The 13,195-nt window shown below is 38.0% G+C and overlaps 3 protein-coding genes across 4 annotated transcripts in view; 1 reads left to right on the top strand and 2 right to left on the bottom strand.

Annotated features, from left to right (window-relative positions):
* Positions 1 to 13,195, bottom strand: part of LOC129754512 (transmembrane protein fend-like) — a 467,116-nt gene that overhangs the window by 143,376 nt on the left and 310,545 nt on the right. The window lies entirely within an intron of this gene.
* On the bottom strand, positions 50 to 995 carry LOC129754555 (nuclear nucleic acid-binding protein C1D-like). Its single transcript, XM_055750700.1, has 3 exons — positions 843 to 995; positions 497 to 782; positions 50 to 314 (listed from the first exon to the last, which is right to left on the bottom strand). The coding sequence occupies exons 2-3, from the start codon at positions 746 to 748 to the stop codon at positions 111 to 113; spliced, it is 456 nt and encodes a 151-aa protein (XP_055606675.1). The 5' UTR covers positions 749 to 782; positions 843 to 995; the 3' UTR covers positions 50 to 110.
* On the top strand, positions 1,338 to 8,229 carry LOC129754519 (nucleic acid dioxygenase ALKBH1). 2 transcript variants are annotated; one of them, XM_055750645.1, is made up of 3 exons: positions 1,338 to 1,556; positions 5,791 to 6,362; positions 7,799 to 8,229. In XM_055750645.1, the coding sequence occupies exons 1-3, from the start codon at positions 1,344 to 1,346 to the stop codon at positions 8,178 to 8,180; spliced, it is 1,167 nt and encodes a 388-aa protein (XP_055606620.1). In that variant the 5' UTR covers positions 1,338 to 1,343; the 3' UTR covers positions 8,181 to 8,229. The 2 variants fall into 2 exon arrangements, with proteins under 2 accessions (XP_055606620.1, XP_055606629.1); XM_055750654.1 differs by lacking the exon at positions 1,338 to 1,556 and adding an exon at positions 3,911 to 5,546.

Here is a 13,195-nt window from a genome sequence, read left to right as displayed (position 1 = left end):
TGGCTTTCACATCATCCTTACACATTGATTAGCAAGAGAAGGTACATAATTTAACTTGGTATTTGAAGAGTTATTTTATTGAAGGAAAATCATCGCGCTGATGCAGCGCCCTAATCTTCGAAGCGTATCTTTTTATTCGGTGGTGGATCGTTGACCTCTGGTTTGTCACGGTTCTTGTGATCATAAAGCCCGGCTCGAACGAACCGTTTGGCGGCATCCTGGTCCAGAAGCGGACGATTGTACTTGTGGTCGTAGATTTCCTTTTCGCGTACCATGGCTGCTTTAATCCGGGCCAGCTCGTCCTTGATTCCATGCTGAGGATATAAGAGAAATGGGGAACAAATTAAAAAAAGATTTCTGTCCTTGACCTTGTACAACAGTTACAAGTCTTAACTTTAAGGTTACCGTAATTATTAAAAAATCATCATCAATGGCCTCAACTGCGACCATGAGACTGATAACAATGTTTTTATATGTAAGTAGAATGAAAACAAACCTTGTTCGGATCCAGACCAATGATCTTGTGGTACATCCAGTATAGCGAGTTGATGCTGTACGACAGGTGCAGATCGTACTTGACCTTTTCCTCCAGGGTAAAACTTTCGTAGTTTTTGTAGTCCTCCCGTGCCGCGACCAGATTCTGTCGGATCTGTTCGATGCACTGGGAAAGGTTTTCATTTTTGTTGATAAACGCGGTATCGTTCTTCAGTTCCCCGTAGTCGAAATCCTCTATTTCGACGGTGTCCATTTTGGGACCTGTGATTCGGTCGACCTGGAATAAACTGGGCATAGAAAAAAGAATCGGTTTTTATCAACGAACGAATTTCATGAACAATCATTACTTTTTAATAATTTTGCACTGGATATACACAACAAAAATCTACATTCAACTTCCGTCCACAGGAGCTAAACAAATAATTTGGGAACTGTCATGCTCCTGGTAATTTTTCTTTACCCGTACGAGAAAACTATTGTTACTGCAATTTTTATATCGATTCAGAAGCAAATAGCATATTCAAAAATAATTGGATTTGTGATTGTAAAGCCTATAGTCACACTAGGCACATTTTCTCTGGGAGACACTGAGACCGTCTCAGGTTTCCAACAACAACAACAGACAACAAAGTTCGTCTCATAACAAAACTCACAGTTCATGTTGCCTAGTGTGGGCTAGGCTTAACGATGATAAAACAGGTTTTGCGGCATTTTGGCATCTGTTTAACATAGTCAGTTGCAAAAGATTTCCCAAGTTTTTAAAAACTTAAGCTTCACGTTTGAGGGCTTCAATGTTTTTCATTTGATACTGCTGCATGGATAGATCTTTAAATGGCAGAAGTACTAGCATGCAAAACAAACGTGCGAAAAGTTTAAGAGGCAGAATTTTAAAAATTTGTGTAACTAGTAGTGGACTTTTCGAAAAATATAATCGATGTTCAAAAATGTTTCAAGAACAGTTTAAATATTACAAAGCTAAAAATCCAGCACCGGATTTAAGCGATTTGATACGACCACCATCGAGCGCTGATTCCGCGGAAGTACTAGATGTGCGGCTGAAGGTAATAGAATGTAAACATCAATCATTAAGGTGGTTCATCAACAAAATAAAAAAATGAATTCGAGAACTGGATATATCAGAGTAAAGTACAAATTAATGTCTATTAACATTGAATAATCTTTTAAATTTATAATATTATTTGATTTGTCAAAATTATTATCTCGTAGTTTTTGAATAAGGCGGTTTTTGTCTTTTGAATAAACGATTATTCTACCCAGCAAATTTTTGCCTCCATATCCAGTACAAAAAACTGCCGGAATAGTCCAGCAATCCAAATTTTAGCTGGAAACCAGTAAACATTCTCAGTCTAACTGATTTTTTCCAGCACTTGATTAGCATTGTTAAGCGGACCATAGACTTGCTGATTTTTCCAGCACTTGATTAGCAATCAGCAATCGATTTGTCAAACTCGAACTTGTTTTTGTTAAGCGGGTCATTCACTACACCTCATTTGTGCAAATGCGATGAAATTCTGTCGCCGTGAATAAGAATTGCATCATGTATGGCACTGTTTGAATGATCCCGCAAACTGTTTGAGTAAAATCGGTCGGGATCGAAATATTTTGTACAAACCACCTTCTGTGGCATGGTGTATGGCGTTGTTTGTACAAAGTTCAGGCCATTTACTCAGCCCAAGCCGGGTGGAGGTGATTTTTTGTTGTTGCTGTTGCTGTTGCTGCCAGCAATCGTTTGTGTTCGTGCGAAATATGTTTGTATCGTGTGTGGGCGAGCATGGAATCACACAATCGTCGTAAAATCAAGTGGAGTCATCGAATTTGCACAAACCATTTGTGTAGTCTATGGCCCGCTTTAGTTATTTTTCATTAAGCGCGAAAACTGTTTGTTCGTCGATTATGCATCGTGGTTACATCGAATTATATTTCCTTCCATGTTTATTCCAGCAGTAAGCATACACCAAATGTAAATTTAAAAAAAATCGCTAGCAGAATGTCAACAAAATCAACAAAGCTGTTGTTTCATAGATGAGGCTTGCTCAGTTTGGTGAAACTTGTAAACTTATCCAATGCTTAACTCTCTCAACGACTTGAAAAAAAGTTTTAAAAATGGTCATTCTATATATGAAACAAAATTTGATCACAGAGAACAGAGTTCGGGCTGGAGCTCAAGACGTGTGTGAGATTACCAACCTAAGATTCAAACCAATTCGTAAGTGGACTAACATCCATAAGATGTCGCTACCAGTACACTTATTTATTTCCTTTTTTCGACACGCTTATAAATTAATACTCATAGCTTATCTTAAAGGAGGCCAGTGCAATATATGACAGTAACACATGTTTTATGTAAAAAAATTTAAAAACATCACGATTTAAAAAAAATGCAAATCATATTCCAATCACACTTAAATCGCTGTCATATGCCTTCTTGTATCAATATTGGCGCTGAATTGAAAGTTGAATTCCAAGTTTTGGAGTATGGACTGGGATTTTACTATCGGTAACATCAACCGGGATATCGACCCATAATTTACAATTATAACATTTATGTTCACATTTTCTGTTTTAGAAAACTATTTACCGATAGTAAAATCCCAGTCCATACTCCAAAACTTGGAATTCAACTTTCATTTCAGCGCCAATATTGATACAACAAGGCATATGACAGCGATTTAAGTGTGATTGGAATATGATTTGAATTCTTTTAAATCATGATGTTTTTAAATTTATTACACAAAAAAATGTGTAACTGTCATATATTGCACTGGCCCCCTTAAAATAAGCGATGAGTATTCATTTCTAAGCGTGTCGAAAAAATGAAAAAAAAAATTGTTGTACTGGTAGCGACATCTTATGGATGTTAGTCCACTTACGAATTGGTTTGAAACTGAGGTTGGTATTCTCACACACGTTTCCAACACATTTTTGTTCGGGGCTCGCTATCTGTTATCTGTGATTTGATGCCTGCTCACTGCTCGGTGATTTAATCAGATCATTTTGACATTTGAGCGCTTTTTTGTTATTTTTTCTTCTGTTTTCCACCCCTGGAACTGACCTAAAAGGGGCCATATTTCATGCGAACATAAACGATTGTTGGCGAAAACAGCAACAGCAACAATAAAAACCCCCTCCGCCCCGGCTGGGGCTGAGTAAATGGTCGATTCCGACTGATTTTACTCAATTTTTTTTTATTTATTTATTTGATCATTGGGATTTTAACAGCTATGGGGTCATTCATCCCTCGATTTTACTCAAACGGTTTGCACGCTGATTTGAGCAGCGCCATACACGATGCAAATCGTGTTCAAAGAGACAAAATTTCATCGAATTTCATTGCCTTTGTGCAAATGTTGTGTATAGTCTGTGGCCCATTTAACGTTTGTTCTTCACCATGAAACACATCAGCGATAGCAATCGCTAGCATAACTGAGCTAAGTGTCTATAGATCGATAATGTCAACCTTGCCTTAGTTTCGAGATAAGCCCTGCAAATAAACTCAATAATTGCTATCGAAAATGCTGTTTATTACATCTTTGAATTTCCTCGCCATCAAAAAGAACATCTGTATTCAGTTTTGCTGCTGTACCCATTTCCCATTACCCATTACCCATTTACCCCACAAAAATCATGCATCAAAACCGTTTGAGCTGATTCATATGGCTAGTCTTGAATCGACAACAGCTAAAGTAAAACATTCCAGCAGTAGCTCGTATGTATGTATGGTTCCCCCATCGGTAGCAAGGTCCTGCCTATGTCTGTGTGGCTTGGCCTTCGAATTTCTTCTAGGGCTTCCACGGTCCGATGGTTCGTCGAAGGAAGGCATCCAACCCTCAGAAACTTACAATGGCCGGCTACCCGTGCCGCTTGCAATAGCTTCTTCAGGTTATCCCTAGATGCTTTCGTTCTAAAAATATATAATTCACATATAGTTTGATCTGTTTTGCAAGGATTTTTTTTAAAATGTAAAATATGAGCATATAATGTGTTGTTACATGAAAGATGATAACAAGTGTTATGATTTTTTTTAAAGGATACAATAATGTTTTACGCAAGTAGCACAGCAGAGTGAACTTAAACCATCAAAGAAGGATCAGCAGATATTTATAAAATAGTTGGAGAATACATTATTCGGCAACACTGGCTGAAATGAACAGTTAAACTCTAAATAGTGCTTTTGATTCTCGCCACTGTAGATTTATAGGCTCTACTTCCAATTTTTTCAAGGAGTACAGAGAGAGAGCGAGAGAGAAGTGTAATGGAACGAACTCACCAAATTCCTTTCCAATATAGTACTGGATGGCCACAATCCATAACCTGCTTGGATCTCATTAAACTTGGGTTTTTTTTAATTCTGGAACAAACCGATCTCGCCAAAGATCATCTTCAGCCACAAAACTCGAGCACAAAAGAAATCACTTCATGTAAAAATGTCATTTTTTCCAATCACAAGCCCCCTCTGACACAATGTTTTTTCTTTCTTCGGAACACCTCTATAACGATCCTCTAAGTCCTCTGATTTCACTTTGCACAAACCACACATGCACATTTAAACCATCAACCAAGATTTCATCGCAAAACAACACAAAACCTCTTCTACTTCTCGCTGATTGTTTCACGCATCCTAATCCAAGCAAGCAAAGAAATTCGACCAACCGCGCCACTCCACCATTTTCGCGATTTTCCCTCAAGCAGATCCGCCACGCAATTCATATTCATTTTCGCACTAGAACGCAATGCACATCGGTACCTTGATCAAACTGTTAAAGCCCCATAAATCGTTGAAAGGGATGAATCATCCGCGAGGATGAAAATCCCGGAAAAAAGAAAACAACACCAACCCATAAATCGTTCAAAAACAACAGGCTCTGCAAATTCCAGGAAAAGAAACACTTTTAAGAAGCCATTTTTCTTTTTTAAATGATTTCTATCGCAACTGTGAGAGAAGCAGCAGCACAGTTTGTAAGACACGTATGCTCAGGACGAGAGCGCGCGACGAACTGTTAAACATTCCAGCAGTAGCTCGTCCATATAAAGTAATATATAGTGTATTTAGCTGTTTTCCTGCAGTAAATGCTGCTCCACACAGCCCCACAACCAAAACTGTAAAAATCACTCTTACTGCAGAAACTGTCAGAAAGAAGGTCATTTCCTCATAAACCCATAGGGAAAATAATGAACAGAGTTGTAACATATAGTAAAGAGTGCTGGTTCTTTTCAGGCCTTAAACATACCCTAGAATAGACGTTGAGATATATCAGCATTTTCATATTATTTCAGGATATTTCTTCTACCTTTAAAATGAAAGAAACTAACTTCCCAGGGCTCATAAGCAGTAAAAACTGGCAAATATTTGAGCTTTCGAATCGGCCGGGACTAATCATCATCAGTAATCCATTCACTGTGTGCGCTCAACGTTACTGGATGTACCGAAGTGTTGCTGACTACAGCAAACATCCGAACCGAACGAACTTGCCGCAAAATTTCATCGATAAGTACTCATCTTACAGCCCCAACTCCCTTCCGGGAGAGTCGGGAACAAGTCCCTTCGATTGGTGGGAAGTTACCCAAGCGATCGAAGATCCGCAAGAACGTGTCAAAGCGCAGAAAGCTCTCCGTTGGACAACTTTGGGATATCACTACGACTGGGACAACAAGGTGTACGAAGAAGCCGCCAGGGACGAATTTCCATCCGATCTGGGACGTCTGTGTTGTCACTTTGCGCGAGCGTTAGGTTTTTTGGATTTCCGAGCCGAAGCAGCTATCGTTAACTACTATCCGATAGGAAGCACATTGGCAGGGCATACAGATCATTCGGAGAAGAATCTGGACGCGCCGCTGTTTTCGTTCAGGTAAAATTTCAATGAAAATTATAATTTCTTTTATACACACACAATTTGTATTTGATTTTTTTCGTGGGCATATGAATCCATTAACGCCCCTTAGAAATTCAGGAAAACAGATGAAGTTAAATGTTCCATAGCCTAAATTTTAAACCCATTTAAGTCAAAGTTCCATAGCCCAAAATTCAATTCAAAGTTTAATGTTCAAACTTCAAAGCTCAAGTCAAATTTTCTGAGCCGAAAGTCCAAGTCCAAGGTTTGAATTCCAAATTTCTAGTCAAAGTTTCAAAATCCAAGTCCAAGTTGAATGTTTCAAAACCCAAAGTCCAAAGTTCAATATTTATGTTAAAGTTTCAAAGCCCAAAATCCAAGTCCATGTTGAAGGTTTCAAAGCATAAAGTCAAAATTCATGGTTAAAAGTCCAAGTCCAAAGTTGTTTAAGAGAAAGTTCCAAAACCCAACAAAAATTAAAACCCCAAAGTCCAAGGTTCAGATCCCAAAGTTCAAGTCAAAGTTTCAAAGTCCGAAATTCAAATTCAAAATTATAAAGTTAAAGGTTAAAGTTCGAAGATCAAGGCGAAGTTTCAAAGCCCAAAGTTCACGTCCAAGTTGAAAATTTCACAGTCCAAAGTGGTCCAAAGTCAATGTTCAAGGTTCAAAGTTTCATATGTTAGTCAAAGTTCCAAAGCTCAACATTCAAGTTAAAGTACAAATTTCAAGTCAAGGTTTTAAATCTCAAAGAGGTTTAGAGTCCAAAGTTCAAGTCAAAGTTTCAAAGCACGATGTCCAAGCACCAAGTACAAATCAAAAGTCCAAGACCAAAGTTTAAAAGCCCGAAATCAAAGTCTTAGTCCAAAGTTCAAGTGATTGTTTTAAAACCAGTTCCAAGTTCAGGTTGAAAGTTTCAAAGACCTAAGTAAAAATACAAGTTTTAGTCCAAAGTTCAATATTAAAGTCTAAGCTCCAAAGCCTGAAGTTCAGTTCAGAAGTGAAAGTCAAATAATTAAAATCACAAATTCAAGTCAAATTTTAAACACTCAAGTCCAAGGCTGAAAGTTCAAGTTTTAAAGGTCAAAATCCCAAGATTCTAGTGTGATTAGTGGTTTAATTCAGACTTAGTCGAAATCCGTCGACAGTCGACAAAGTTTCAAAGCCCAAAGTCAAGTCCAAGTCCAAGTACAATTACAAGTCTCAATCCAAGTTTAAGCTAAAATGAAATGTCTAAACTTCTGTTTAGAGTTGAAACTTCTGTGTCAAACTCCAGGTTCTAAATACCAAAGTCCTATGTTGAAAGTTCATTTTCCAAAAATTGAAAACACATTTTTTTTTTAAATTTATTCGCATTGCAATTCAACATGTTTATAACTATACTCGAGATAAATAATAATTAGCCAAGAACTTTCACCAGACGGGTACTTTTTCTTTTCTGTTTCCCATCTCCGCAGTTTTGGCCAATCGGCCATCTTCCTGATAGGCGGTCCCACCAAGGACGAGCGACCGGATGCCCTGTTGCTGAGGAGCGGAGATGTGGTCGTTATGACCCGGGCTAGCCGCCTGTGCTATCATGCGGTGCCGAGAGTTTTTCACTTGCACGAATCGACAGCCGAACGATGGGAACCGGCAACGGAACCGGAAGAGGACTGTGGTAGCGCAGCCGAGAGCAACTACGGTATATCATCGGCAGTTTGGAACAATTGTAGACCACAGCAGCGAGAAACGGGCGGAGTTGTCGATGGGTGGTGGAATGCTATCGCTGATTACATTGGTAATAGCCGAATCAACATCAATATTAGACAAGTTTTAAATGAGGGAGAAAATCATTTGTAAATGAGTGTGTTCGTCCGTGTTCGGTGGCTGATTAAAAAAGAAGGAATGTTTGGACAGAAATCAATTTGAATTTTTTTATTTGATAGAAAATTCCAGGCATACATGAATTACGCGACGCAAAATACGGTTTTGATATCTGAATGGGGACTTGATGGGGCCGGATCTCAGTCAAAATATCATCAAGTTCAATTTCAGAATTTTGTAGATTCTTCAATAATTATGATCTGCGTTGTACCTCTCCAGCTTTATTATGAGGACAATGAAAAAAAAAATCGTTTTATGCCAAAATCCAAAACCGTCATCTACCCGATACTGTCGCCCTTGCAAAATCGAATATGCTAAGAAAACAGTAGAGAAAATAAAAAATGAGCAATCCCTTTTCACAACCAAAATTAAAAATCTCGAAACGACATGTATAAAAATATCAGCTGCGTCGATTCAGGTAAAAATCATAATATGTTTATTTGTCATGTGCAGATAACATGTTGTTCCCAATATATTTTACAGGTAACCCATGTTCTATTCTGCACCATGATCGATGGAAAGGTGCACAATGCAATGACAAATACAAAATCCTCACAAAATTGTGCTGTGTGCTCTGCTTCTCCGAAAACCATGAACGACTTATATGGATCATTTCAACGCGAAGAAAATTCAGACGCACTCTCAACATTGCATGCTCATATTTGGCTAATGGAGTTGATGCTTCATGTAAGTTACAGGTTCGATGTGCAGAAATACCGCAGAACTGTCGAAATTGAAGATCTTGTGAACAAGAGAAAGCAACACATTCAAAATAGATTCCGTCAGGAATGTGGATTGCTAGTTGACATAGTTAAAGAGGGATCCGGAACTACCAACACTGGTAATGCTGCTCCTCGATTTTTTCAAAATCCTTCAATGACATCACGAATTACTGGAATTGATGAAACACTGTTGGATCGTCTTGATACAGTTCTTCGAGCCCTTTCTTACCAATGCTTACCTTTCATTCGCAATTGAAACGGCTCTATAATATACAAGTTTATATAATGGGTATCCGATGCCTGCTAGTGCTCACAAAATTTTAATTCCATGGATCCAAAGCTATAGCAGAAGCTCTTTTACCTATAGGTATTTATACAACTTCAGTTCATTTCTTAAAATCAATCTTTTTAAAATTTTGTTTCCCCAATAAACAGGTGTGATGAGCGAAGAAGCACAGGAAGCACGAAATAAAGACTTTAGAAGAATTCGGGAGTCTCATACAAGAAAATCTTCTAGGAAAGAAACAATGCAGGACGTGCTTAATGGAATGCTGGTCACTTCTGATCCGTATTTATCGAGCTTGAGAGTTTGTACGGACGTTAAAGAGACTCGAAATATGAAGCAGGTTGCCAAAAATTTGTTATTATTTGATGATTTAGACGATGAATAAATTTAGCAAAGCATATTCTAAAGTCTGCAAAATTTGCATAAACTTTCAAAAACAAATTAAATACATTATTGTTCGATAAAACTAATTTTCATAAAATTGAAACTTTGTTGTTGTAGAGATACTTATATTTTAATCAAGAATCATGCTGATAAGTCTAGAATTTTTAATTCGAAATCCGGATTTAAAAGGTGATCGGTCAAAATTTGGTCAAGAGAAAACGCGTGTAAATCGGTGAAATCGTTTATTTAAAAAATCAAATTAAATTTCTTTTTCAAGTTTATTTAGTATAAAATTCAAGAAAAATATTCAGTTAGGCTTCCGCTTTTCCAAATCCGAATTGCCGGGCCTTATGCTTAACTCCTGCCTTCAGATTATGTACAGCCACCTTGTCCACCTTCTTCGCCGCAGAAAGATAGTTTGCCTTGAACTGCTGCTCGTCCTTAGCAGTTTTTTTGGTCTTCTTTAGGTTTCGCTTGACAATGGCTGATATGAATAAATCTCTAGTAATTGCTTCTGCTATTTTTGAGCAGTTTTGTTAGTCAAATACTTCGCATGGCATGCATATTTTTAATCTGGAACTGGTTGAAAGTAAATGTTCTAATCTACTTTTTCATATCTAGTTGAGCAAATGCTTTTAAATTTTACCATTCAAAAGTTCGAGCTTAGTAAAAGCTATCGAAGCAATTTTCTTATTCATACCACCTAATAGCCCAGTATTTCTCAATTGGGCGGAGCTTTGGCGTGTTGAGAGGGTTCTTGTCCTTGGGAACCACCTGCACGTTGTTGGCGGCGTACCACTCCATGGCCTTTTTACCGTAATGGCAAGATGCCAAATCCGGCCAAAACAGTACGGAACAACCGTGTTTCTTCAGGAAAGTCAGCAGACGTTTATTCAAACACTCTCACGTGAATTTCTTGGTTGACAGTCCCGGAAGCTATGAAAATGCTGCTTTTCAAGCCACAGGTACAGATGGCTTGCCAAACCAGATATTTCTTTGCGACCTTTGACAGTTTCATGTGCTTGAAAATATCTGCTACTTTTCCCCTTCCTTTTGCCGTATGAAACTCCTGTCCCGGAAGCTGCTTGTAGTCGGCTTTGACGTAGGTTTCGTCGTCCATTACAACGCAGTCAAACTTCGTCAGCATCGTCGTGTACAGCCTCCGGGATCGCGCTTTGGCCGTCGTATTTTGTTTATCATCGCGATTTGGAGTCACTACCTTCTTGTAAGTCGATAGTCCGACTCGTTTTTTGGCTCGATGCACGGTTGTAGACGATACACCCAGCTTATTTGCGGCATTTCGGAGAGATAGGTTAGGCGGCTTCCGGTTTTCGATTTCCCCCCGATCCGGACTTCCTGGCTGTCGACAAACGTTCCCCAAACACTTTAATTACATTTGTAACGGTTGATTTGTCAACTTTTAGCGATTTTGCCAGCTTTGCGTGCGAGTAGCTCGGATTTTCACGATGCGCGAGCAAAATTTTGATACGCTGCTTATTTTCCTTGGACGGCATTTTGACAACTGAAGAGTGAATTCCAAAATCAAAATAGGAGCAACATTCTACACACACACACCTTCAAAATGAGGGGTGTTCAGGTTTTTTAAATGTAAAATTGAAAGAAATACGTCAAGTTGATATTGACCAAATTTTGACCGTATCACCCTTTATAAGTAGATAAAAACTATTGCTATATCCAAAAAAAGTACCTATATTTGAATTCAATAATTTAGATCATATTTTAGGTAATTACAGGGAATTACTTTCAAATTAGAGAAAAAAAAATTATTATATCATTTCAAACAAGTAAACAAACATAAAATTTTGATACTTTTCATTTATAAAAGCATATCATTCTGTTCCGGTTTTGTTCTGAAACAAAAAAAAAAGTTCATAAGACAGATTTCATCAAGCTGAACAACTAATCTGACACATCAAACCATTTTGAGCTCATGGAAAAAAAGTTATGAGGTTTTGTCCAACGCATTGCATGTTCTGCCCCACTGTGACCCTAACGGGTTAAACTCTTATCAAAAATAAAAATAAATAAATAAACCCAATTCTCCTGCTTCGCGGTAGATCTCCTCCACCGCCGCAGATGATCTGCCAATGTCAATGTCGTTGACAAGGCAGATAAGTTGACTAGATCTGTTGAAAATCGTGTCCTGCATTTCACCCATCGCTGGTCAAACAAAATCTTCTAGCGCCACGTTGAACATCATGCGGGATAGCGATAGATCATCCCCTCTATAATTCACAATTCTTAATATTCAAAGATCATTACTTTATTTATGGACGCTTGCTTATTCGAATTATTTAATACATGCGAACAAAATCACGTTGCTAGATTTTTTCTATTTTTGTTTTGCTCGTCTCGTTTGTTTTCTTGCGATGGAACTCTTGAGAATCCATGATCGGCAAACATCAGTAGAGAGCGTTGGCTGCCTTTTTCAAATTCGTTCGTCGATGCTATGTTTTGATTATGATTCACCGCTCTCTTATTTTGATAATTTCGATACTCGGTAATTGCCGGATTGCCGCTTAGTTTGCACCATTTCCTGTTCTGTCGTGTTCTAATCTAGTGCAAAAGTTTTATCTGACGCGAACATTAGCATCGGTTGGTTGGACTTAGAGCCAGGCGCATTATTATTCAAAGGTATTGCGGAAATTGCACCTATTTAGACTCCTGCGAAAATAATTTCCACGCAGAAATATTTTCGCACTGACGCACACATATACACTCGGTGTCAGTTTTTCGAATCAGCCGTTGCTCGCATCTGATTTTCGAATCACATTTCAAAAGGTATAATCGCTGTTGTTTTGAACGAAATTAAATTATTATGAAATGCGAACCAAGGAGTTTAATAACGAAAATTAATCGACCTGCTTATGAAAAGAAACGAACCGAATACAGAATGCATTTTGTTCATTCCGGTACCTGAATGTAAGTGGAACAAACAAACCAAGCATTATTCGGGCGTTTTTCGAATTACTAAAAATAAGCTAAGAATTAAGAAAAGACATACCAGTTGCAATTATGCTTATTCAATTTCATCTAAGGATGTAAAGCATATCGATATGTGTCATTGTCTTTGTATACGTCAGTGAGCAGATTTTACTGCGCGTTAATTATTTGCACGGTGGTCTAAATAGGTGCAATCAGCGCAGTTTGTTGAAGATGGCAACGGTGCGTATGAATATTGATTTTTGGTAGAAATAATTTGTAATAACTGAACTCTGATGTTGGTCCTTTTTTCTTATACTCCCTTTTCAACTTCTACCACATGATTGTTTACACGAAGAATGTTATAGTATTAGTGAGTGCGAGATTTTTATCTGTCAAATCAGATTCTCGCAGAAGTCTAAAAATTCAAGCAATCCGCCTTGCCAGGTAAATTTTTTGACGTTTCGGAGTTAGGACAAATGTATGGCCGTTTTCAAAAGCTTTCCAAAAGCTCCCTAACTAATCGAAACTTTTCTATGGAGGACATGGTGTCGCTAGTGTTTGCTTAATAACTCCCATTGACAATAAGTGATATGATCATCATTTCCCTTTCGGTAATATGAGTCATTTTTACGTTTGTGGGTTTTCGCTTCTTG

This window comes from Uranotaenia lowii, chromosome 1 (assembly GCF_029784155.1).
Source record: "Uranotaenia lowii strain MFRU-FL chromosome 1, ASM2978415v1, whole genome shotgun sequence".
Lineage (NCBI taxonomy): Eukaryota > Metazoa > Arthropoda > Insecta > Diptera > Culicidae > Uranotaenia > Uranotaenia lowii.
Note: the sequence above shows the minus strand (reverse complement) of the source record. Positions and strands in the feature narration are given on the sequence as shown.